Genomic DNA, 26,127 nt, shown 5'->3' with positions numbered 1-26,127 from the left:
TATTATGACAGGCAAGTTTATGTGGAAAATTTTAGTGTAAATAACAATATTAAAGCAAATCAAGTTATTAATCTTACACAGATTTAAATCTTATTGAAAGGCAGCAGGTGATGTTGTCCATTCTCAGACACCTTTTTTTTCCAATTAAAAATCCTAAACCTTTTTGATACCAGGCAGCCACGGGTCACTCTTTACCAGGTCCTACAATTTTCAAGTGTCACTGCTCACTGCAGGAAGGTGCAATGCCTTTTTCACCAAGAGGGATCAGTGTCTTTGCAGATCCCTCAGGCTGTCTTTACTACTTCTTTAATAAAAGTTGAGGAGATAAGCAAGGGCCTCACAGACAGACAATGAAAATCCTAAATCCTCTCAGCTGACTGAGGGATCTCAGGGTGTGTCTGAATGTGCATCTCACTGAGGAGGAGAGGTTGACAGATTTGGGGTTCAGCCTGGAGAAGAGAAGGCTTTGGGGACACCTCAGAGCCCTTCCCAGTGCCTCAAGGGGCTCTTGGAGAGCTGGAGAGGGACTGGGAGCAAGGCCTGGAGCAACAGGACAAGGGGAAAGGCCTTAAGCTGGAGGAGGGCAGGGATAGATGAGACTGGGAAGAAATTCTTCCCTGGGAGGGTGGGCAGGCCCTGGCACAGGTGCCCAGAGCAGCTGTGGGTGGCCCTGGATCCCTGGCAGTGCCCAGGGCCAGGCTGGACAGGGCTTGGAGCAACCTGGGATCCTGCAAGTTGTCCCATAAACTTTAAAGTTCCTCCCATCCAGATTTTTCACTCCATTTGTTAAGTGACTGTCTCCATTCCCTTCAAACAGCTCCAGATAAATTACCAAAGTTCAGTTTTTCTTCTCTTGCCTTTGCAGAGCAGAGCACAGCAGGAACTGAATGCCTATTTTAAGGGACAATGTGTCCTCCCAGTATCTCTCCACCACGCACCAGTTAACAATTATGGTTAACTCAATGGTTCCACCATTCCATGACTATCTGTCCAAATACTCCTCAGAGAGTGAGCTCAAGCAAACGATGGATGTTTAATGTCAGCAGAGCACAGACAGCTCGGTGTCCCAGGTGAATTTGTCATTTTGAAGCTCAGCAGACCCCTCCCATCAATCCGGGGATGCGGAAAAGGCTCTGCTGGCACGCTCAGGACTCGTGGTAATGTACCCTAAATTCCCTCCCTTCTCCTCCCTGCAGCACCAACTTCCCTGCAGCTTCTGCAGAGCTGATCCTCAGGATCATGTTTCAGGATGTAATTAGTCTTACAAAGAGGAAAAAATGCAGGGAAGTGCTTCGGTCGTTTTGTTTTCCATGTGTAAGCTACAACTTGCAGTGAAATCATCGCTGTAAACGGACAAAAGAAAAACTTTCCATGCTAAAACTTCAACAAAAATGCTTGCTGCTTATAGATGACAGGCTTTAAATGCAGGAGGGGAATAGGAAAACATAAATTGAAAAAAAAAGAAGTTCTAATTTTAATAAATGTTTTTGTGTTAAGGCTACATCTGCCAAAGTGTATTAGATGTTATAATTTTAAATAAATCTACATTAAACTCATGCCACCTGGAAACAAAACTTCTAACACAGCACTGAATAAAATACACATTTTTTTGTTTCTTTTGAAAACACTGCATTTCCTTGTTCCTTATGTGAGTGTAAGGGCTGGAGAAGGATTTCCAGCTGTGCCTTGTCAGCCTCGGGACCGGAGCATTGTGCTGCTGCTCACTGCCCGGGCGAGGTTCAGTGCTGAAGCACCAGCACAAAGCTGAGGCTCTGCACACAGAGCTCAGCCCCGGCTCCCCGGGGAAAGAAGATATTTCAGACTTAACTAAGGAATCATCTCACATGTTTCAACAATCCCTACAGTTTCTGGGTTTGTTTTAAAGATTTCCCTGAGATTTGGTTTCATTTGCAGCGGGAGACTAAATGACAGCAAGCAGAATCTGCTGTTAGGTTAGATTACAAGGTAAAATGTTTACATTTTAAATTACTGCTTAAAGCATGGTGTTGAATGGCTTAAACTTCATGTTAACTTTGCAAATCTGTAGTATTTGAAATGAAATATTGTGGGCTGTATTTAGCAATACTGAACAGAACTGCTTTTCTAGATGAAGCATGCAATACTCGGGCTGCTTTTTGTTCTGTCTGAATGTTTGCCACGCACATCCAACTAAAACTAACACAAAGTGCAACTGGTCTGGCTGCTACGGATAAATTTCATATGGTAACTCATTTCTGTGCAATGCATTTAAAAAAGAGAGAGTGAAAAACCTTGGTAAAGCACTTTAACCCCTGTGTGTCAGGAAATCAAGCTGACATCTTAGAAATGTGTTTGAATTTTGACTGAATGGATAAAGATCGGTTATTTAATAAATTCTGATACTCTGATATTTCTAAAGGGTCTCTCCTTTAAAAATTAACTATTTCCATTAACATAATAGCAAAATGGCAGGTACTGAAGATAAAGGTACAAATTACTGAACACATTACAAAGTAAAAGTAAAGGTAATAAAGATGCTTTCACTACTGTGCCTGATCTAAATATTTATGTGCAAAATGAATGCAGCCATGTTGAGACTATCAGGCAACACAAATGGTTAATAATTGCATTACACTGGCTATCTCTGATTTTATTTTACTGTGCAATGATTTACTATGAAAGTGATAAATTGATTAGGCTGTATTTTCCCCAAATTCAAAGTTGGCTGGCCCTATATAAAATACAACCTCCTCACAGGTAACCTGAGGATCCCAGACATGGGCAGGAAAGGCCCAAAGCACCCAAGGCCTTTCACAATTTGGGCCTTAAAACGTGAGGCAGCATTTGTTAACTGAGCCAAGAAAAGAAACTCAGTTACCCAGTGTTTTCCATGCAAAGAACACAGTTTGGTTGAAAGCAGCAATATTAAGCTTTCACTGCTGAAGACTTAAAAAAATAGCATATAAACTCACATATATGAACAGGATTAGTTTATACATTTTTTGGGGGGTGTGGTGTGTTTTCTGTTGTTTTGTTTCTGATTTTTAAAAGTTTGTATTTATAATGTACTTTATGAAACCAAGTTTCACTTTAAAATAATTTGCTTTACTACAGAATTTTACTCTTTAAGTTCCTAGCAAAACATTACTGCATGTACATTAACATTTGTCCAGTTAATGTAATATGATTCATTCTATATTATCCCTGACTTTTAAAAAGAAATGGAGAATGGAGAAGTATTTCAGTCATGCCATTATGTGTCTCTGGTGACAGGAAGAGATGGTTAAATGTTAAAAAAGCCCAAGTGTAATGTGGCAGCATTGTAACTGCAGAGCCGTGGTGTTATTACAGAGCATCCCAGAAAAATGACCATAATTAATTTGTCAGAAACCTGACAGAACAAACACACGTGGCCAAGCCTTTCCTTTGTGCATCCAGTTTTCCCTGAGGGCTCTCGGTGTGGTTCAGCCCAGCTTGTGGAACAGAAGATTCCTGGGTGATTTTACAGCTTCTCATCACACACAAGGCAGACACCAAAGGCTTTGTTTGCCTCATTTGTTCTGGGACGTTTTCTCAACAAGAACAGGGATTTTCAGTGCAGCAAGCTTCTGCATCTGTCTGAGGTGTTAACAGTAATTGCTGTAAATAAAAAGATATAGAATATATACAGCGTTTTGGAATAAGTGATTTCTGAGGGGCAGAAAGCAGCAAAGTAAAGTTTGGATTCATTTCAAAACCTGCCATTCCAGGAGATGCTGTGAGGATTTGTGTGAGACACTTTCATCTCAACTTCTCTTCATATAAAACTAAAAACATTAACTTCAAATTCTGCAAATTAATAACTAAATTTGCAATAACGTTTTAAAATTAAAAGAGTTGAACACAGAAATAATAATATTAAAAATAAGTAAAATGCATACTCTTATTTACTGCCAACTTTCCATTTTAAAACATGAGAATAAAAATATATGAGAATTATGATATGGAAAGCATGAAAAACATGCAATCAATCACCTGCCTTATGTTCAAGAACAGTTAGGCAACTTGTACCAAAAACTTGACCTATTCTATAAATCAGAAAATACCAAGATGAACAAGCTTTTTAACAAAATCTAATTCAGGCAAAGCCACAGTTCAAGTTCCTGAAATAATACTGTCCAATATTTACAGAATATAATTATAGTAAGGTGAACTGCAAAGTGAATGATGACATGTAAAGCCAGAACATTAAGATAAAGCATTTTTTAATCCCCCCAGAACTTCCTCAGAGGAAAACCATGGCCATGCTCTAAGCCTTGTCTTGGCCTCAAAGCCCAAGAGCTCCAAGCCTTTCACTGATTCTCACTCTCCCAAGAACACAAAAGTCTCCTGTCTCTGCTGTCTCAGTTAAAACAGGCCACGGGACAGCAGCATTTCCTTTTGGAAAGAATTATGCAACAGAGCTCTGACAAATCATTGATGACCCTGGGTGTACAGGGTCTTATTTCCACAGTGGCACAGCAATCCACTCCTGGGTGTCCTTCCTGGCTGCTCTGTTTTGGAATGCCACCTATTGGTGACAGCAAATGTAATTCTTCTGTCACAAGCATGAGAAGAGTCAATTATTTTGAATTTTTTAGTATGTAAATGCAGAACACAACCCAATCTAGAATGACTTCACTAGAGCCTACACTTAATAAAAACTTCCACTAGAAAAGCAGTCACAAATAGCACAAACTTCCCGAAGGTCTCCTCTGCAGAATCAAGCAGATCCTGATAGAGGAGAGGATGGCCAGAGATGGATGGAAAAACAACTCTTCACTTACAGTGAAAAAACACCTTGCACAGAAATGCCAACCCAAAAGCATTTGGGGCAGCACATCACAGATGAACTGGGTGTTTTTCTGTTACTTTGCCATTCCCACACTCAGAAGTTACAACACTCTGGAAGAAATAAAAAATAAGGAAGACACACTTGACAGAACTCTTGAGAAGTCCCTTGCTGGAAGCAGCAAGAGCTGCTGGACTGCCAATGCCTGCTGGCACTGCAATCTAAATCACCTCTTGAAATGCAGCCACAGCCCCAAACCAGCACCTGTTTGTTGAGAATCACTAAATTCAGATTGGTCACTGTAGCTCTCAGAGGGTAATTTCATTGCAAGGGGAACCTTGGTTTTATTGACCCACAATCTGTTCCACGTGCACAGTGCGGTGTGTGACTGACACGGTCCCAAAAGCTCTCCAGTCCCTGAATTCCCTTTTTTGCCGTTCCAGGACGCTGTGTGGGCCATGCAGGCCCCGTCCCTGCTCTGTTGGTTCCTGCTGCTCTCGCTGTGCCCCGATTCCTGCCCGGCTGAGGGCGGTGCTGGCCGCAGGCACCGGAGGAGGATGCGGCACAGGGCGCTGCGCAGGATCCCCCTCATCGACATGGGGGACAGCGAGCTGGGCGTGTTTGACTCCCTGCTGGGGCTGGGGGAACACGAGAGCTCCTACAGTGTCCTGCCAGGTGAGAACTGAGCCCCTCTGCTCCGTGCAGGGCTGGCTCTTCATTTCACACACAAAAACTCATGTGAGCTTTATTTCCGCTCAGTCCCACTCACACCTATGGCCCTCCACAGCCATTCTGTGCTTGGCATTGTGAGGCTTTCTGACAGAGCCCTGCTTTGCCAGGCAACAGCAATATTTCCTGTGAGGTTTCTGCTTTTTTTCTTTTTTTATCTTAACTAACAAAAAATACGTTGGATATTTTCATAACTTCCAATGTAGCAAGTCTGAAAGCCATTCTGAAGAATTTATTACTCAATATATCTCCTAAGTTAATTCACATTTCACTGAGGCCTCAACACCAGTAAGAGCAGTGTTAATTAAAATAGATTCAAGTTTTTGTTTTTACTTTATGGGTTGCATTTTTGAAAAGCAAACTATCCACGCAAACTTTCAGGAATAATTCTTGATTTTGTAAATAATAACGCTTGTTGTAGCTGCAATATGGAAGTGGCACTATAAATAAGACCCTTATGATGGAAAACTGAGTTAAAAGAGAAAAAATCCTACTTATTAAACACATGATCACTCTTATGCTCCATCTATATTGAGAATCCAGATTTATTTAATAGAAGTTCAAGAGTCTGATTAATATAAAACTTGCCTTTTGGTGATCCAGAGGTTTTCACATTGCTGTAGTAATATGCATTTTATAGATACAGATATTTCTATTCCTCCATCAAGAGATCATACGCTAAGTAAAATCTTCATATGCAGTTTAATGCATTTTATGTGAAAAAAGAGGAATGTCCTAATTACCATATTCTATATAAAATGGTAATAAGCTATTTTGACAAGCAGGAATTGAAGCTTTTCAGTGGGTCACACAACAGATGTGACCACTGAGTTAAGAGGTCTCCAATGGCCAAACACAAACCAGCCACATTTTGTCCACAATTACTGTTTGTTGTGAGTCCTTACTTCAGAAAGGCTGACCCATTTCAAACAAAATATTTGAAAGTAATGGGTTTGAATAAGAAAACTAGCAAAACTCTGGCATGTCCAGTGTGTATTACAATATTATACATATTACTAATGTCAAATCTTTAATTTTAAAATATTTGTTAAATTAAACAGAGGAAAATACCACATAAGTAGCATGCACTTCATGTAAGATATTCCAGAGCTTCTGTCAGGACCATCAGTCATGCTGAAATAATGCACAGCTCTTCCCCTTCCTCCCCCCACTTGTTTCTTTCTATCTGGACTTGCATCCAAAAGCTGAGCTAAAACCACTGAACTCATTTTATTTGGAACTCCACGCTGAATTTACACCATATTTCCAAAGGTTAAAAGTCCTATGCTCGTCTGCCAAACACTGGAACCACAAGGTATTTTTCAGTCTAGCTTTTAAAGTTCAAAATTTTTTCAAGTTAATGTCAGATTTGGAAAAATCAGAGCCTATTAAATAATAGAACAGTATTATTAATCATGCTTCAGAATAGAAGAAAATGCAATCCAAACATTAATTTCCATTCTCTTAGCTACTTGTTTTGCTCTTAGTAGGCTAAAAAAACCCCAACCACCCAAATTTACAGATGTATGCAGGATGAAAATTAATAGCTAAATGGAGGTTTAACAGTAAGCAGACATACCTAATTCCTCCAGAATAGAATCACGTGAATATTTAAATTAAATCAAACAGTTGGCCACACATGAGATGATTTGCATTGTCCATGAGGCAGAGCAGAGTAGGGTGTGCTCAGTGCTGCCCCATTCCTGATCTCTCTCACCCTCACTTCTCCCTGCTCACACCAAGCTGAGGTGACTCAGGAAGTTTGAGGAGCATCCCAGCACAGCCTTTTTGTGTCTCACTGGGGTTCTGGGAATCCCAACAGTGCCACACAGCAGTTCTGCAATGGGTAAAACCTGCTTTGAGCACACACTGCTCCTGTGTGAACACACACTGTTCCTCCTTTTATGCAACTCTCATGTACACAGAAAAAAAGGATCATTTGTTAAAAAGCCTTCAGAGGCCAAGCCTGAGAACTCATATCTTTAAGCTTATTCAGACAACATTTGCACTTTGATTTCTGATACAGCCTAGTAGCTAAAACAAAAGAAATTCTGGTAGTACAGAGGAATTTCCTTCTCAGGCCACATTTTGCTCCTCTGGATCAGCCAGTGTTTTATTGTGTAACATGAGAAAGGGCAGGATTCTTTTTGTGTTTCTTTTGGAGATTATTGAAAAGAAATATTGTGGTGTACTGGCAAGCACATAACCCCAAGTCAGGATCCACCAAACAGCTGATTGCAGATACCTGGGACTTAAAGCCAACTAACACCTGGCCTGGCCCCATCTGCTCTCCTCCTCCACTTGACATGGTTGGAGTTGCTTAGAGCACAACTTTACCCAGCTGAAATGATAGAGATGTCCCAGACCTTTGAAAAATAAGATGCAGCTACTCAAAACTGTTAATTTCTTGCCTTTTCAGTCCTAAGAGCAATCGAAAGAATTTTTTAAAATATATGGAATACAGAGGATCATCCAAACTAGATGATTCTAATAATTAATTTTTAGTAGAAAACAGATTGATATCCAGTGGTCTTTAAGCAGAAGGACAAAGGGAGAACCTTTATGAAGTAGTCCTACTTGAAAGACTTTGCAAATTGCCTCATTTTGAGGCAAATATTAATCCCAGAGGCATTTCAAACCAAATATTCCCAATAGTCTTACAAGGTTATTTAGAAGCCATCCTGAATACTCTTCCTAAAACTGAACACCCAGGCACAGAGTGTGGGAAAACAAACCCTGCAAAGAACTCCTCCAAAGACAATTTGTGCACCACAGGTGAAAGTCTCTTGGCATGCAGATTCAGGTGAGAGAAGATTTTTTTTCCACCATATTAATTTTCATCTGAAGGAGGAAGTCAAACTGAAAGGAAAAGAGGAAATTTCTTTTTCTTTATATGCAGGGAAGTACAAAGTTAACTTGGAAATGAGTTTTCATCTCAAAACAACACTTCAGCAATGCATTCTTAGGTTGGTTAGAAAGAGGAAAAGGAAAGGTGTGAAGGAGTTCAGCTTCTCAACAAGATTTAGAGGTACATGCAAAAATCGGAATATTTGCACGGGATGAGGAATCCCAGCCTTGGTTTTCCTTCTCTCAAAAGACAAAAATAAAAACGCATCGTGCCAAAGTGCAATGTTTGTCCTGGAGTCTGGATGAGAACCGCCCAGGGAAGGTTCTGCTGAGGTGAACTCCACCACTGGAAGGAAAGGGAGACTGGGATTAGTTTCCTTCCCAAGTCTCTGTGCTCCCCAAATCATTTGTCTACTGAATATCTGACTAGAGCTTACAAAATTACATTTCCTTTTGAAAATTTCAACTGGTACCCTTGGAGATCTCAGTCTTTTATATGTACATGTCCAGAAACTCGAGAGGCAGAGTAGTTCACAGTACAAGTTGTTCTAGATTGCTGCTTTCTAGCAAAGAGGGGTTTTTGGTTTTTTTTTTCAGATAAAGCAATTTACAGGGAAGTGGAGATTTTTCCATCTCATCAGTGATCCCACAAAGGACTTACTTCCACCAAGCCCATGAACTGTCACTATAACTGAATATTGTTACCCTCACAGTTCTGCAGGGCCTTAATAAAACTTTCTCATTTAATGTGCAAGATATTAGAAAAGAATATTTTCTAATATTGCACAAGAGAGGAATAGAAAAAGGTCTGGAAAAAGTATTCAAGCTTTGCATAACTGGAGATTACTAACAAGCTGAAGAAAACGCAGCTAGGAAAAGTAAGGAATAATGATAAGACCCTTTGAATAGGGTGTATTTTACATATTTTCAAAATGAGAACAAAATAGCAGTGCTTCTTTCCAAGGTTTTAAATGAACACTGTTGGTTTATTTTACGCTGTTTGAACCCAGTTTTTCTGTTCCTAGGGAAGAAGGGGCAGTGCACAGCCAACGGGATGATCATGTTCGACAGAGCCGTGTGGTCCCCCAAGCCCTGTGTCACCTGTCTGTGCTCCAAGGGAGAGGTGATCTGTGACACAGCCATGTGTCCCCCTCTGGAATGTCCCCAGACCGTCATCCCTGCAGGAGAATGCTGCCCAGTGTGCTCTGAGACCGGTATGGGACACCACGGATTTACTGTTCTGAAACTGCCTCCTTTAAAATCTTAAACGTTAACTGCATTTAATGATCCCAAGAGTCACAAGGTACACGTTATCCTGAATTCCAGGAGAAAAGCAGCTCTGCAGAGTTTCTACTCAAGCTGACCTTGGTTTCTCAGAGTTCTCTGTTAGATGAGTTGGATACACTTAAAGAAAAGATGATGCTAAGTATGCAGTAGTAAAGATAATTGTATTTCTTTTTTACTTCCCCTTTCTGCTTCCCCCCAACCTTTACAGAACTTTGTAAATGTACAAAGAAATAACATCTACTAATGCTTTCTAGCCCACTTCCATTTACAGAGGATCAATCAATAACTACTGGCCATGATTGATGTATTAGACATTGAGTGGTAAATCTTTGTTAGGAGTGCAAAAACATGCAGTAATTTGATGTAAATCAAGAGAAGAAAGTCAATTCACAGGAGATTCACAGAACTACAATCTTGGTTTTTCACCATAATTTAAATAAAATATGTACTGTCAAAAAGAAAAGGAATGAAGGAGATAAATATGAGATGTGATTTTCTTCCTTTCCTTCCCACACTCCCAATATTTTACATCTGCAAAGTACTGAACTCAGTCTCCTACTGTAAGGAGTATTTATTCCTCGTGTGTATATGCATGTGACACCTTGAGATGAGACATTACAGGAATTCACTGTAGAACTGTAAAAGTCATGCTGACTGAGACATTTAAACTCCTTTTACTAGAACTGTCCTATTATGGAAGTAAAAACTGCCTTTTGGTAATAGAGTTAATGCATTTCCCTGGTGACATCCCCACCTGCAGCCAGCTCCTCCCCTGACAGTCCCTTCTGGAGGAGGACAAAGTCTTGACCTTTGTGAATTCTTTCTAAATTACCTCCCACTCCCAGACACATTTTTCCTCTTTAGACACCTCCATCAACACAAACCCTGTAACTAATAATAAGTCAAAAAGGAAGATAATGAAGGCTACATTAATTTTTCCACCATTTTGTCTGGAGTTGTCAGGAATGGTAGCTGTGTACAAACTGTTCTGTATGGTTGCCTCAATCATTTCTCAGTCCAGTGTCTCTTTTCTCAAGCAGCAATTTAAGACCACATTCTTATTCTTCGAATCGTATTCCAAGAGAGGAATAATATTCTAGGGTCACAATTTTTTACTGTATGTGGGAAACAGTGCTTACTAATATTTTAGTTTCATCAGACTCTTTTGTGTTGGTTTTTGCTCATCAGCCTCCCCACTGGACTCCAGTATAATTTCACTGGATGACACCAGTGAGTTGTCTGGTGATTCCCCAGACCCCAAGGACCTCGGCACCAGCAATGTTCTGCCATCAGCACGAACTCAGATGGAAAAGCACGAGCTGCTTCCAACAGAAGTGACAGAGATTAGAGAGAAGGAGGGTCACAAAAAAAGGGCAAAGAAAAGGAAAGGCAAAAAGAACCGCCAGAGGCACAAAGGGCGCCGCAGACAGAGGCTGCCTGTCCCCGGACTGGGAGCTGCAGGAGATGTGCTCTATGAAAGTGATGAAGATGATGATGGTGCTTTCAGAATTCCAGCTCTTTTCCCAATTCCTGTCCCACCCATAGAAGCTCCTCCCCTGCCATCTGGATGTTCCACCTCGGACACCACAGTAAGCTGCATTAATGCCAAACTCACACAAATACCTCCCATCTCAGATCCAGACCTAACGAGTTTAGACCTTACAGGTAATTAACGGGCCTACTTTGCATGACCTCTGTAACATCATCCACCCTCAAATGCAGTCAGCAGCACTGTCAATGCTTCCTCATTCCTTCACACAGAAAAGTTTTATAACTAATCTTACAGCTAAGCCTTTAAAACAAGAAATGAAAAACATTAGATTTGCATGCCAGCACTTCAATACTAAGATGAATATATCTATACAAAATTACTGTCCATAATGGTATTTTTGTAGTATATTTTCTAGGTTCAATATTACACACCTCAGGTGCAGACTGTATTTCATAACTCTTAACTTTTTTTCTTGCCTTTTGTCCCAGGAAACAGCATCACTACTATCTCAGATGAAGCATTCAATGGGGTACCTAATTTGGAATGGATTGATCTGAGTAAAAATAACATTACCTCTCCTGGCATAGGTCCCAAAGCATTCAAAGTAAGAAAGCCTAACTCTTCTGCTACCCTCTCAATAATTACTGCTTAAAAAGAATGTTTTTTTGCTTTTCAGTTTATGGCTCTAAACCACTTTGCACCTTGCATAAGTAAGCATTGTATAATTCAATAGCTACTTTCAGAAATCGCTCACCATAATCAAGAATTAAAATTAAGATATGATAATTTTTCATACCATTTTTAAAGCTGGTTTAAGCATAAAAATCCTCAGTTACTGAATGTAGCAATCTTTCTGCCTGAGTAAATTTGCAGACTTACAGCAAATAATCAGTTTGCTCACAAATGAAGAGGATAAGCACATAATTTCTAAGTGCTTAGAAATGTACTTTTAAGTCCTAAATAGTGCACAGGGCAGTGAGGCAACACTTCCACAATTCCCAGAGCAGCAGGGATGCAAACAGTGATCCTGGGGAACTGCAGCAGGGCAGTGAGGAAGCTCTTCCAGTTACACACGACATTAACTCACATTTTTGTTAATATTTAGCACCAAGTAACCCATTAATTACACTGACAGGAGAAAACCAACACTTTTTAATTCAAAACACTGGGTACTACTGCACTGCTACTGAAAAACCTTAAACACACATTTTGTAAGAAAATCTTAACTGTGTATTTAACTGCATATTTTGCACCTTGATAATCTAAGTGCTCTTCCTCCCTGGGATAAGATCCTGAAAAAGCTGAAACGTTTGTATTTGGATGGAAATATGCTGGTGCTTATTCCCTCTGAATTGCCATCAACTTTGGAAGAAATAAAAATAAATGACAACCAACTTCATGCCATTGATGAAGACGGCTTAAAAGGTATTTTAAAAGCTAATACCCATCATATGAAGAGCTAAAAATCAAATTGAAAAGCTCAGTGTTGAACCAAATGCACCTGATTTGACACAGAAAAATAATCACTAGCTTTAAAGTGCCATATTTTCAAAAGGCAACAAAAGCTGAAAGATTTGCATGACAAGGTATTTTAAAATTATATTTTCCCTTATGCAACTGCTGCTCTCCCAAAGCAGTTTATATTTAAGGTCATTGAGGTGAATTTGAAACATGTTGAAGACACCTCCTATCTCCACCTTTAACCTGATGGCTTTGTGGGTGGTGAAACCATTTTAGTTATTTTAAATTGCATGGAAGTGAACAGAATTTGATGTCCATGAAAAATAAGGCAGAATATAATTGGAGTCAACCATGATCATTTAAAGCCAGTATAAACACAGGCTGATAGAAAAAAAAAGAGAAAGAAAAAAGAAAGGCACATCCATGACAGAATTTGATGAACTTTTTTTTGCTTCCTTTCCTCTCCTGCTAAAAGGGTCCCATCTAAACTGGATCAGCTGCTGCTCTTTCCATTTGGACTGGGAGACGAAAATGTAAATAAAGCTGTGGTCAATCTCTAAAGCTCTACCAACTTATAAACAATATAATTCCATGATTATGAGATAATAAAATCAGTTCATTTTCTTTTTTCATTGCTGTGAACTGATCTGGGTAATGTTTAAGACTGTTGAATTATGAACGTTTATTTTAACAAGATGTAAGATGGCATTAATTAACTGAAATTGAACTTTTTCTCCTTAGATTTAAAGAACTTGGTCACTCTGGAATTAGAAGGAAATCAACTTAGTGAAGCAAATGTCAGTCCTTTGGCCTTTTATCCTTTGAAAAGTCTTTCTTATTTGCGACTGGGAAGAAATAAATTTAGAATTATCCCACAAGGTCTTCCTGACACTCTTGAGGTAAAAAGAAAACAAAACAACCAAAACAAATACTAACAACAACAACCCCCCAACAAACATCCCAAAAGATGCAAGTCCTTCAGTTTTCCCTTTCAAAGCAATCTGTATTCTCACAAATGAGGAAACAAAACAATTGCTTTGAAAAATTGTGTTTCTGGAGGTGCCACTCCAGCTACAAAGTGACTCTGGTCAGATTCAGAATTAACAAACAGACCAGGTAAAACAGGGGACAGGGAATTGCTCCATTTGGAATTTGCAATGGGAAAATCCAGCCTATTCTGATCTCACAGATTTTCTTCCCAAATGCATTTACAGGAGTTGTATCTTGAACATAATCAAATTGAAGAAGTGTCAGAAATTTGCTTTAACCATACCAGAAACATCAACATCATCGGGCTAAAGCACAACAAATTAGAAGAGCACAGGATAGCACCTTTGGCTTGGATAAATCAGGAGTAAGTACCAGACATGTAAAATACATTTATTATATTTTTCTCTGTTTTTAGTGAGTCAGATAATGAAATAAATATTTGCACTTCATTACTTTTAAGTTAGAGTTGTAATTATGGTTCGATTTGTTTTCCTTTGCTAATTTTTCTAAATTTCCTTTGCCTAATTGTATAATCTGGAAGATACTCAGCTGTCAAATAGAAAGATCTTTTATCTCAAATCTGTACCATATTAACATAAAAGTCAATATGTTTTCCTGACTGCCCATTCAGAAATGAACATTAATTATAAATAATACTATATACAATTATACAGCAATTTAGTATTGATACATAATTAACTCACAGGTAATTTAAAAATAATTTAATACTGTCCTAGCTTTATTTCCCATTGGATTAAAAATTATAAAAGTAAATAATGTGAAGGGAGGACCGTGCAGCTGCATTGTCTAAGACTAGAATATAAGCAGAGTGAGCAGTGAAAATGTAAATAGTGAAAGATGAGAGAGCTTTTGAATTTCCTGCTAAATAATTCACCGAGTTGAGCAGGGTACCTGGCAGCTGCACTGTGTCCCTGGATTCCTGAACCTGTAAATTCCTTAAGCTGGGAACAACCACACTGTTACTGCTGACAGCATCTCCCATCCCTGGAAGTGAAGCACACGGGACTGATTCATTTACACAATTCCATCTCAAACGGGCTTCAGAGCAAAGCTCAGAACTCCCTGTTAATGGGATAATGACTGAAATCCCAAGGTTATTCCAGTTCCTCAGTGTAACCCATTACTGCAGCAATCCCAAATTGGTCTGTTGGGATTCCCCTGTTCAGTCCCCTCCCATCCTCATTACTGAAGATCTCTTCCCATCAACAAAATCATTGTGCTTGATTGGTAATTCATGACTTAATTCTTTCTATTCCCAGAGTAATTATGCATGACCATGTTCCATAAAACGCATTCTGCCCCATTAACAGAAATAAATTTCCCCTGGAAATTTCATTCCCTGGTAATGCCAGGAAGCAGAGCCAAGGCAGGAGCTCAGAGGGGTTTCAGCCTTTTTTTTCTTTTCTTCTTTAATGCAGGAACTTGGAGTCAATCGATCTCTCTTATAATAAGCTGTATCATGTCCCCTCCTATCTGCCAAAATCTTTACTCCATCTGGTACTTATAGGAAATCAGATTGAAAGAATCCCAGGCTATGTGTTTGGCCACATGAGGCCGGGGCTGGAGTACCTGTACCTGTCCTTTAACAAACTCACCGACGACGGCATCGACCCCGTGTCGTTCTTTGGGGCTTTCCACTCCCTCAGGGAGCTCTTTCTGGACCACAATGAACTCAAGGCTGTACCCTTTGGGATTGATGAAATGAGAAAACTACGCTTTCTAAGGCTGAACAACAATAAAATAAGGTACTTCCCAAGCTCTTTGTTATATTAATTACATTAAAATAGATAAGATACGCTTTGCTTTAGGAATTTGTTGTTTTTAAGGAAATATTTGTTAAAAAAAGTCTGAAGGAGGAGCTGAATCCTGAGTTTTCTTCTGCAGTATTTCTCAATATGATAAAAGTGAGACTTCACCCTTCCTCACAGTTACTGGAAATGCTCATCACCAGCTATCACAAACTTTTCTGCTGCTGGAGAGAGCCCAAAGTGCTAATAAAATAATGGGAGGAGTCAGCAGTGGAATCCCATAGTGAGCAGGTTCCACCAGCCCAGCTGTGGAGCCACGTGTGCGACCCAGGCCCTCTGTGCTGTTTTTAAGGCAAAGGATGACAAAGAGAGAATTCCCATGTGTCAGACAAAGCTTTCATTCAGCAACACGTGGCAATACTTTCCTCAGGACAACTCAGTATATGATATAAATGGGAAAACAGTGCAAGGAGAGAATGTTAACAAGAATGGCTTTTGAAAGTCCTCAGTAAATACGTAATTGAGGAAATTCAATGAACTGATTAAGTTAACATTTTCAAATATCTGAATAGACAGCAACTCTAAAATAAACGATGAAGTTAAGAGTTATCTGGAACAATTCTAACATGATTCCTCCCCGTGCCACAGGACGGTGCCCCCAGAGCGCATCTGCAGGACTCAGCCCAGCCACGAGGACGAGCACGAGCACAGCGAGGAGGAGAGCGAAGATTCCCGCCTGGAACACGTTCACCTTGAAAACAACTACATCAACACCAGGCAGCTCTCCCCACACTCATTTTCCTGCATAAGATCCTACTGCAGTGTTGTTCTTAAACCACAGAAGACCAAATAAACTCCCCCAGTTCTGCATTGCAACCCCCATCTCTAGAAATGCAGCTTTATTTATTCTCTCTACTCACTGGTCTGCTTATTTCTGATTTAAACTCTTCCTACTACCATAAATATGATGCTGTATATTATATACTGAAGGAAGGTAGCAGTGTGTTTCTTCATATTGTTTCATTATAAAACCGTTAAATGTAAAAGTTTAAGATTATGACATCTATTTTATTTCTTTTAACACAGTTCTACTTAAACACAACAGGTCAAACTGGGCCCCCAGGCACATCCTCTATAAGATGAGATTTCAGGATTTAAGAATATAACTAAACCCTCAGCTGGGTCCTGCCTTATTTGATTAACTGAATTTAAACATGTTAAGTGGGTCATCAACTGTAAAAATTGTACATAAAAGATAGAAAGTCCTTAAGCTATGAATGTTCAAGCAATGTAGGAATTAAATGTTTTAAAACACACACAGGACTGGATTTTCTACCAAACATTTTGCAGTGTTAAGCTCTCTTCCAAGTGAAACTTTAAGAAAAAAGTTAAATTGTTTGTTTTAAATGACCCTAAAAAGTTCCTGTATTCAAATACAGATTCTGATGACCTAGAGGAATGAGCAATTAATTTCTTCCTAGATGCTTTTTTTTTTAAACAAAGCATATTTTAATTTTTAAATATTATTTTTGAAGTCACAGTAGTAGGTTCCATTCATTTGTACCATAGTTAGTTTGTTAGATTTTTATACTGTACAGGATGTGTAGTCTTATAATAAATTTCAGCAAAACACCACCTATTGCTGCCAGTATTTTCATTCAAGTAGAGTTCTTCTCTTATCAAACATTCAGACTTATAGGACCTGCAAGACACTCTCCACTGGATTTGCAGGGGATAACACCAGTAAAATACAGAGAAATCAAGATTTATTGTGACCACGAATGTATTTTTTCTCCAAGATGTGCTTTTTCACTATTAGGATACCATAGAAGTGACTTTTATGCAAGTAATTTAACTAAGATTATCCTTTGGGGGTTTAATACAATGAGTATCAAACTTGCCTGACATTGCACTGTGGAAATTGTTCCTACAAGAAGCTCTCAGCAATGGAAGGAGATCTAAAGTTCGAATGTTAAAATGCCAATGCAATGCCCCAGTGGTGAGGCAGAGACTGAAGGAACAATGTGTTTGAAATGGAACTCAACAGTAGCACAGGGAGAAGACAAAGCAGGAGAAAGAAGCCAAGGGATGAAGGGTATGCAACAAACAGACGCGTGCTCTCTTCAGAAATACACGGGCAATTAAACCTGCACAACATTTCCATATGTCAGATGGAAGCAGCTCAAACCCACTCTGCAAGATTACCAATTACACTGGAAGTGGAATGGGCTTTCTTACAAAACTCTCATCACTTCTAAACAGTGAGCTTGAAAGAATTCTATAAACAAAGTCAATGGGATTGTCACCATTTTACAGCTGTGACTCTAGGACACAGTGACCTGAGAATTCTTGATGAAGAAAAACATGGGAAAAGTTCAGAATCTTTGGCCACCAGTACGATAAAAATATCCAAGGACAGCTCAACACAAAACCGCTATAGCTACTTTATTCTCTAAAATATATTTGAGCAAATAATTTTTGCAGGCTTACATTGGAAACTAATATAGTTTGAGAAGGCCATTGGATTGAGAATGGAATAATAATTCTGCTAAGTACCATCAGACTCAGACTTATGAAATTATATATATATAGATATATATATATAACAATACTGACAAGACTTGCTAAACCTCATTATAAATTCAAATGTAGCAGAAGAAATCCTGTGGTTATCACCAAATTAATACAAAAGGTATAAAGGACATCATCATTTTTACTGAGTAAACGATGACAGAACTTTGAGGATCTGCCTGAACCAGGGACAGGCACTTCTGGAATAATAAAAACTGCAAAGGTCTCCAACAAAATAATGTTGTTTCCATGGAAGCTTGGGTAGCTTTCTGAATTTGAAGGAACAATTAGAGGCAATGTTTCCTCTAACCAAGGTAAAAGAGCTTTCTTGGGAAAAAAACCCAACAAACGCCACACAAAACCTCAGAAAAATAAAGGCATCAAATACCTCACAAAATGGGATTTTCATTATTAATGCCCACATGTTGAGGCTATTAGAATCTCTGAGACCCCAAAAATGTTGAGTTCAGACTATCTACTCTTTTCTATTTTACATTTCAATTTAATAGATATCCCTTTGCAACAAAGCTACAAATCACTCAACTTTGCCCCAAAAAGGAGTTGCTGTGTGACCACTTGCTTTCTATTTGCCCATGACAAAGTGAATTTCATTCAGTTAATTCACTATTCCAGTAACACTACAGTGGTTGGTGTAATCTCTGAATTTTGATTCTGAAACATCCATAATGTTTCTCTTACCACAAAAACCCCTCAGCATGCTAAAACAAAATAACTATCAGAACATTTATATTTCTCTACCAAAAATGTGTGCGTTTACTGAAAGAAATCAATGAACTTCTAAGATCTCTCAAGTCACAGCTTTATAAATAGTTACACCACAGCAAGAAAATAAACAGTTTATCATTTGTGTCGTGTGGTAATACCAGTGTTAACGGATGGAACCTCTCCTGAGAAAACATTTCTAATTTAAGTACTGTGTTTATATTCCAATGTATACAATTTTCAGACAAGTCTACAGACAGGAAAATAGTAAAATTACAAGTAAATACTACCAAAATAATTTCACACAATAACTCTGATAACTTCCTGGATGAAGCAGTTTGCAGAGAACAAGTCTGTTGACCGTGGTTTGCAGACCAATACAATTTCTGGTGTTCTGGAAGGTTCCTCAGGAACCTTTCAGAATCTCTCCTTAGCTGGACGTGTAACCCTAGGGATCTGCTGTGGATTTACAGCCTCAACCAACCAACCAATGTCAAAACAACAAAGAACTGGAGGTACCAACATCTGTTACAACTTCTACACCACCTCTGCTCGCTGAAGCCATGGATCAGGTTTTGGAAGACCAAACTTCAGGTCACATCAATGCTCTAAGGGGTCAGAACGACACCACAACCACCTTGTAGAACAACCCAACCATGGAGGTAAAGCCAACCCTTTGGAAACAGTGAATGCTTTTGAAGAGATTTCCTTTCAAGTTGGTTTTGGCTGCAGGAAGCATTTAAAGGTTTAGTGAACTGTGTAACCAGCTCTCATTTGGAAGAAGCCCTGCGTAAGAGTCTCGCTGTCTTCTTGTAAAGTGAAAAAGGTACAAAGATCCATGCAAAAATATTTATAACAATATGTTGGACTTGCTCAGCAGACACACATTTCTGTTTCCTAATGAACAAAAGAGCTTCCTGCTTTTACTGCATCTTTAGTAACATGACCCCTCTCTTATAGGTAATTACCACTGGATCCCAAACTCTATTTCAAGGCTTTAATTTTACTATTCTTGGCACAATGAAGATCATTTTAAATAGGGAAAAAACAGCAGACGTGAAATAAGAGCTCTGATTTAAAGATGTCAACAACTTCTGTTCAGCCTCAAGGCCCCAAAGTATTGTGGAAGAATGTTGGAACACTTTTTCCATCTAAAAGTAGCGAAGACGTCACTTAAAAACCTCTAAAATGTATTAAACAGATCTCCTTTTCCACATTAAGAAACAATCATATGATCAGAATGAACCTAGCTTTTTACTTTCCCAGTAAATTAACATCCTACTCCTAAGTTTTATAGCGATTCAGGTACCAAGCAGCTGCACTCAAATCCTGCAAGCATAATTTGAACAATTTTGTTACAAGTGCTATAATGAAATTCAATGGAAATACAGTGTTTAATGTTCCCAATAACCAGGTTACAAAGTCTCATTACAGATGCAATGTTACTCACTAACAGACACCCTGTTCTACATTAAAACTCCATCAGGACAGACCCATAAAGACACAGCACTGTTCTTTCCTTTTAACTTTAATAGGTGAAGAGAGAACATCAAGCAGAACTCTAAATAAAAATCTCCAATTCTACATGGTACAAGAGTTAAATTACCCGGGCTGCTAAATTACCTTTGAGAACACATTCTGCACTATTGTGTGTCTCTGAATGAACTTACAGAGGCGAGTGCTGCACAGAACATTCTGACCACACAGGAACCAGTTAAGGATAAATTATCACCCCTTTTATGATACTGAAATACTCCTGTTAGTAAAGCAAAAATGAACCAACAGATTCATCACCTCTGTGGTGTGAACTTTTTCATGCAGTAATTGTGCTTCTCTCAACTGGATAATGTTTGATCAGCCTTAAGAGATCCCAGAATATTCTGAGAGGGAAGGGATCCATGGGGATCACTGATCCAACCCATGGCCCTGCAGACACCCCAACAATCCCACCCTGTGCCTGGGGGTGTTGTCCAAGCATTCCTGGAGCTCTGGCAGCCTTGAGGCCGTGACCAATCCCCGGGGAGCCTGGGCAGTGCCCCAGCACCCACCCTCCTGATATCCAGCCTGAACCTCCCCTGACACAGCTCCAGCCATCCCTGTGGGAATGGCAGAAAAAGCCAAACTACCTCAGGGTTATTCTGGAAATTAAATGAAATATCTGTCCAAACCCACAGCTTTACTTTGCTTCAAGGACAGTGGAAGCAAAGGAGGCCCAGGAACAGCAATGCCCTTTCTGTGTCAAAATGTCACTGCCAAAGCTGGGGACAGTTCTGCATTTCCCAGAGAGCCCAGCCTTATCCCTCCTCATGCTGCCTAACTCCTGCTGGGCAGAATCCTCCACATTTCTGTATCCACTGACTTTATCAGCCTGTGAACAGTCCCTGAAGTTTCCCACCACACAGTCTGGTCATTGCTCTGGAGCTCGTGGAGCAGCTCACGACTGCCTCTGCTCTGCAGCCACATCTGGTAAAAATTCCCACAGTGGGGTGTTGCAGGGTAATACAGGATAATAAGGGGGAATAATAATAATAATAATAATAATAATAATAATAATAATAATAATAATAATAATAATAATAATAATAATATAGAATACAAAGGGGAATCTCATTTGAACAGACACACAGATGGGCTGGGGGCAACTTCACCTCTTGCCATGGCCCAGTAGCTCAGTGTTGTTACATGACAAACCATCCCATTTCAGTCCCTCACTAAAACCAGCAGCAGAGTTTGATCTGTATTTCCTACAGGTCTGTTCTTCATTGATGCCTCTCTATGGGAATCCAGAGTGCTGCCACCAAAATCAACTGTCCTGGTGACTAAAATCAGCAATTTTTACTTATTACTGGGAGTTCTATAGGGTAATAAGGTTTATCTGGGGACATTGACTTCAAAGCTCTGTATTCAGAAACTGCAATTTTTTCAGCTTGGGAAATGTTGTGCATTACAACTCATTTGAAGACCATATTAACATCAAGAAAAAGGAACAGTGTCTCTTCCCCAGACTGCAGCTTCCTCCATAAACATTCCTTTCTTTTCTACAATAGCATAAATGATGCAAAAAACTATTCTGGCTATTAGGAGCAAAGCAGTTGGGGGAAATGCCTTCTTATTTATGTTAGGGTCCAATAACAGTTAGGCTGGACTCAAAAATCACCTGGTGTTTGGGAGGTACAGAGTTCACTATCCATAAAGGCCAGAGAGATTCCTGCCAGGGCTTTGCCAGCCACAGTGGACACAAACATTTTCTGTAGTCTCTACAAGGGAACAAATACTCAAGGGTTGAGAGGATCCCCCCAAACAATATTCCTCCAGTCTGGTTGAGCCATTCTGGCTCCATTCAGTAAATAGCCTTTTCCCCAAGGATTAAAGTAAATTCAAGGATTCAGAGTTGGATTATTTAAAAGGTTTATCATAAAAATAATTTACCTTGCAATGTCTTCTCTAATAGTCTGCTATGTAAGGAACTTCCTACAGCCACCGAGTAAACAATCACTGTAGTTTGGTAGAATTTCCATTTGTTTGGTGTTTAATTCTTTGTACAGGATGCAGATTTCCACACAGTTATTGAATGCAAACTTCTGATTCATTACTTCTGTTTTAGGCTGTTATTTATATTAATGTATCTTTGATAAAGTAAATTATTCAGACCAGCTCATAACACAGTTTCCTACAAAGTACTTTGCAGTAGTTCTGTTAATTCAGTGAAAAGACTTTTCATTCCAAGTGTGCAGTATTATGAATACATACACAGAAACCTGTAGGTGTTCCATGCAATATTACTGAAAAAAAATCTATGTTTCTCTGTGAGAATTCTTCATATGATAGTCATGCATAAAAGCTGACTTATTTTTTCCACAAGACACATCTTTTTCTCAAAGGACTAATACTGAACACAGCTGTGGAAATACTAGATCTTCAACAACACTATCAACAAAGACAAGAATCTTCTAAGTGAGTTATGTAATGGTGTTTTTAAAGGATTAAAATTAGGAAAAAGGATTAAAATGTACTTATTTTTTTCACAGCATTTTCTCCAAACCCCTGAAAGCTGGCTATGCCATTACCTTACATCCTCTGGCCTCACAAATTCTGCTCCTTAAAAACTGACAGGGAATGACAGCCCCTGGAACATTTTGTGGTTCTCAACCCCTTTGCACTGACAGTTCTCTATAAACATCCATCTATGGCTTCCCTCTGATGCAGGATGGTTCTGGATTTACTCAGGTTATTCTCTACAAGTCTTCCAGGGAAAACTCCTTCTCCCTTTTTTTTTCCAGCTCACTTTGGCTCTCATTGCAGAGAACTCAGGAAGCAAGACTTTTCCTCTTTCAATTAAACTGACCACTTCTGGATCTATATGAAACATTAAAATCCACTTCACTTTCCTGCACATTTCCATAGCTGAACTATAAATGTTTCATGGAGTGTTTCCTTCTGTTTTGAATGTGCCACCCACTGATTTCTTTAGTGTTGGTCTAGTTTTACCATTGGAAGTATCAAAATAATTTCTCTCTTTCTTGACAACATATGGGTTGAAGTTAATCTGCATTGCCTGTATTCTGTATTTATTTTGAAGGCTATTTTGAGAGCCTCTGGTAAAACCTTAAATGACAGAAACAGTGATTAATTCCCATTTTAGCTGAATTTAATTTCTTTCCAACCTGAGCAAAGAACAGCCTCTGGTTTTATGTGAGGAGATATACATCTTATCCATGGAAAATATAGAAATTCTAATACCCATGAAGCAAAAAATATAGTTACAATATGAATTAAATGCTGAGAAATGCCTGTGGCAGGGGGTTGGGACTGGATGATCTTTAAGATCCTTTACAGCCCAAACCATTCTATGATTCTATGAAATTAAGATATAATTTGCTTGTTAAACAAAATAAAAGTTATTCATTTGTAAGTTACTTTCTGAAGTCAAGGCTCCTTTGTTCTGCTGTGGTAAAACCAAATGGAAATCATCCTTTCTAGAATACAAGAAGAAAATAATACCCTCTGCTTTACAAATTGTTCTACAAAAAAGATCTCCCTTTCCATACCACAAGTTAATATGCAATTATGACAGATGTTTTCTTTCAATTTACATAAATATTTCCACTGAGTGGTAAAAGGAGCTTCTGTCATCCTGTGGATTTCTGTCTCTGACAAAAAGCAGTGCAAACCCATCCATGGCACCGACCTTCTTAACTAACACAGTCTTGCATTTGCAAACAAAGACCTTTGGAAATAATCTATTAGGACATCTGGCTGACAACCCTTCTCTGCTAGTTTCCCCATGGTCTTCTGGCTTAATTTAAGTCTTTATCTTCCTATGTTTTTAATTTTTCATTAATTAAAAGTGTTAGGACTTGTGATTTTCCCCTACAGCTGAAAGGGGGAAAAAGCAATGCTAAAAACCAACAAAATATTTTATGGTATAGAAGTGATTAAAGCAAATTGAATTGCCTTTTTAAAAATGCTCACTGGAACCTAATACAGATTACATAGTACCTACAATTTAAAAGTAACATAATTATGAGAAAGTAATACTAAAACTGTAGCAGCAGTCATTAGCTAAAAGTAAACCAGACTTTTTTAGAAGGCTCCGAATTTCTTGGGAGTTCTTAGAACAAGACCCAACCCTGCATGACAGATTTACTGCTTTTGTGTTGATGAGAAACAAATGAGGCCCTCCCAGAAAATTCCCACGGATAAAAACACACATCTGAACACAGGCTGAGTTAATTAATATGACAGGGAAATCATTTCTTGAATCAGAGTATACCCTAATTATTAGTAATGATACTAATGATTAGCAACGAAAGAAATGTTTTCATTCCTGCTATTCCAAAGTGAAAATTTGTGTTTCAAAACTTGCAAACAAATTGAGTTTGGAGATCTTCCTAGAGACCTTGTTACTTTTTCCATCTACAAACCAGATGTGCTCAAAGTACATGCAAACATTTACAGACCCAGGTTCCTCATTAGACAAAGAAGAGCAATTGTAGTTAATTACTGTCTCAGGAATGTGATATTCACTGCTTCCACTTCTAACACTCAGTCACAAACTGAGTTGAAGTCATCTTCTTTTGGGCCTTTGGATTTTTTAATTAATATAAATTACTTTTGTTGATAAGTAAAGTTAGGGAAAATGAATTCCAGATTAAATAGTACTTACTATCTTTTCACCCTAACATGCTTTAAATATTTTTTCTGAACTAGATGGCCACATTTCTTTTTTCTTAAAACTAACAACTCACTGGAACTTGATGACAATCACCAGTTTTAAGTGTTGCCTTCATGTTCTGAACAATAGGAATCTACCCAAAGGCTGTCTAAGAACATGAACTCATTTACAGTGCATATTATTCATCCCCTTTGGTAAAACAAAAGGGAAAATGGGGGAAATTCAGTATTTGCAGGTGATGAAGAGTTGGGGTTTTTTTTAAGGCATTGTTGAACTTTGGCAGAGTAAATGCTTGATACTCTATTAGGAAATATTGTTCCAGCTTGTATTCTGGAACAGAAAATTTTCCTTTAGAACTTATTGTTGGAGTGATTCAGTAGTTTGGCAGTGGTAGCAGAGTTTTTGATTTTAACTACTGTTTGATTTTCCATGAAAGAATGTTTGGTGTTTACAATGTCTCTAAGGCAGATAAATACCCATATTCCATAAAAATGCCATGTCACATTATCCAAACCTGAGGGCAGCATGACTGACAATTGGTATGTACAGACACCAAAAGTAACTTTAAGACCTTCAATGATCAGGAAAAGCAGTTTCCTGACTCAGTGTGGTGCACAAACCTTTCCACAGGACCAAGGAGAGGAGCACCAAGGTGGGAATAAGCCAGGTGGAAGCCTCTGAAATTGTCACTCCCACAGTGAGGAAATTGTATTAATCTGTAACCTCAGACAGAACAAAGTGAAGTGATGCTCCAGAGGCAACAGAAACTGTCTGCAAGGATGAAAAACCCCTCAGGTGATGTTCTGCCTCTCCAGTCATTCCAGGTCACCCCATCCTTGCATCCATGAAATCCACGATGAGCCTGACAATCCCATGGGTGTCTGGACACGTACACTTGACTTTATGGCTCTTTTTGTACACAAGCTCTCAATATTGCAACTTCTGACCCGCCCTGCAATATTGCTGTGTTGCTAACAAACATCAGGGACTGAGGACTTGGACTGCAAAGGAAACTGTATTTTGATGCAATTTTAAAGTCAGCTGCCAAAAACATGCTAAAAACTATTAACAAGCAAAAGATGATTTATGCTTGATAATAATAAAAAAAATTAATATATTTATATATAGATACTGAAGAATCAAACGGAACTAGAAGAAGCTGTAGGGCAGATTTTGTATACTCAGCTGGTTAAATGGTGTAGTCCAGCCTGAGAGGAGCCAAAATTTAGCTAAAACCAAAATATGTGACCACACTGCACATGGACCGGTTGTGAGCACGAAAGGAATATGTCAT

At 38.9% G+C, this 26,127-nt stretch overlaps 2 protein-coding genes across 7 annotated transcripts in view; one reads left to right on the top strand and one right to left on the bottom strand.

The window, feature by feature from the left end:
• CENPP (centromere protein P) overlaps positions 1 to 26,127 on the bottom strand; it is a 117,375-nt gene that overhangs the window by 20,523 nt on the left and 70,725 nt on the right. The gene's annotated exons all lie outside the window — the stretch shown is intronic.
• ECM2 (extracellular matrix protein 2) lies at positions 1,009 to 16,999 on the top strand. 2 transcript variants are annotated; one of them, XM_063411855.1, is made up of 10 exons: positions 1,009 to 1,157; positions 5,233 to 5,464; positions 9,391 to 9,579; positions 10,841 to 11,317; positions 11,633 to 11,748; positions 12,434 to 12,569; positions 13,347 to 13,504; positions 13,820 to 13,959; positions 15,035 to 15,361; positions 16,013 to 16,999. In XM_063411855.1, exons 2-10 carry the CDS (start codon positions 5,248 to 5,250, stop codon positions 16,215 to 16,217), a joined length of 1,965 nt encoding a protein of 654 aa, XP_063267925.1. In that variant the 5' UTR covers positions 1,009 to 1,157; positions 5,233 to 5,247; the 3' UTR covers positions 16,218 to 16,999. The 2 variants fall into 2 exon arrangements, with proteins under 2 accessions (XP_063267925.1, XP_063267924.1); XM_063411854.1 differs by lacking the exon at positions 1,009 to 1,157 and adding an exon at positions 1,705 to 1,965.

The sequence above is a fragment of the Prinia subflava genome, chromosome 14 (genome assembly GCF_021018805.1).
Source record: "Prinia subflava isolate CZ2003 ecotype Zambia chromosome 14, Cam_Psub_1.2, whole genome shotgun sequence".
Classification (NCBI taxonomy): domain Eukaryota; kingdom Metazoa; phylum Chordata; class Aves; order Passeriformes; family Cisticolidae; genus Prinia; species Prinia subflava.
This window is presented reverse-complemented; position numbering and strand designations above follow the sequence as displayed.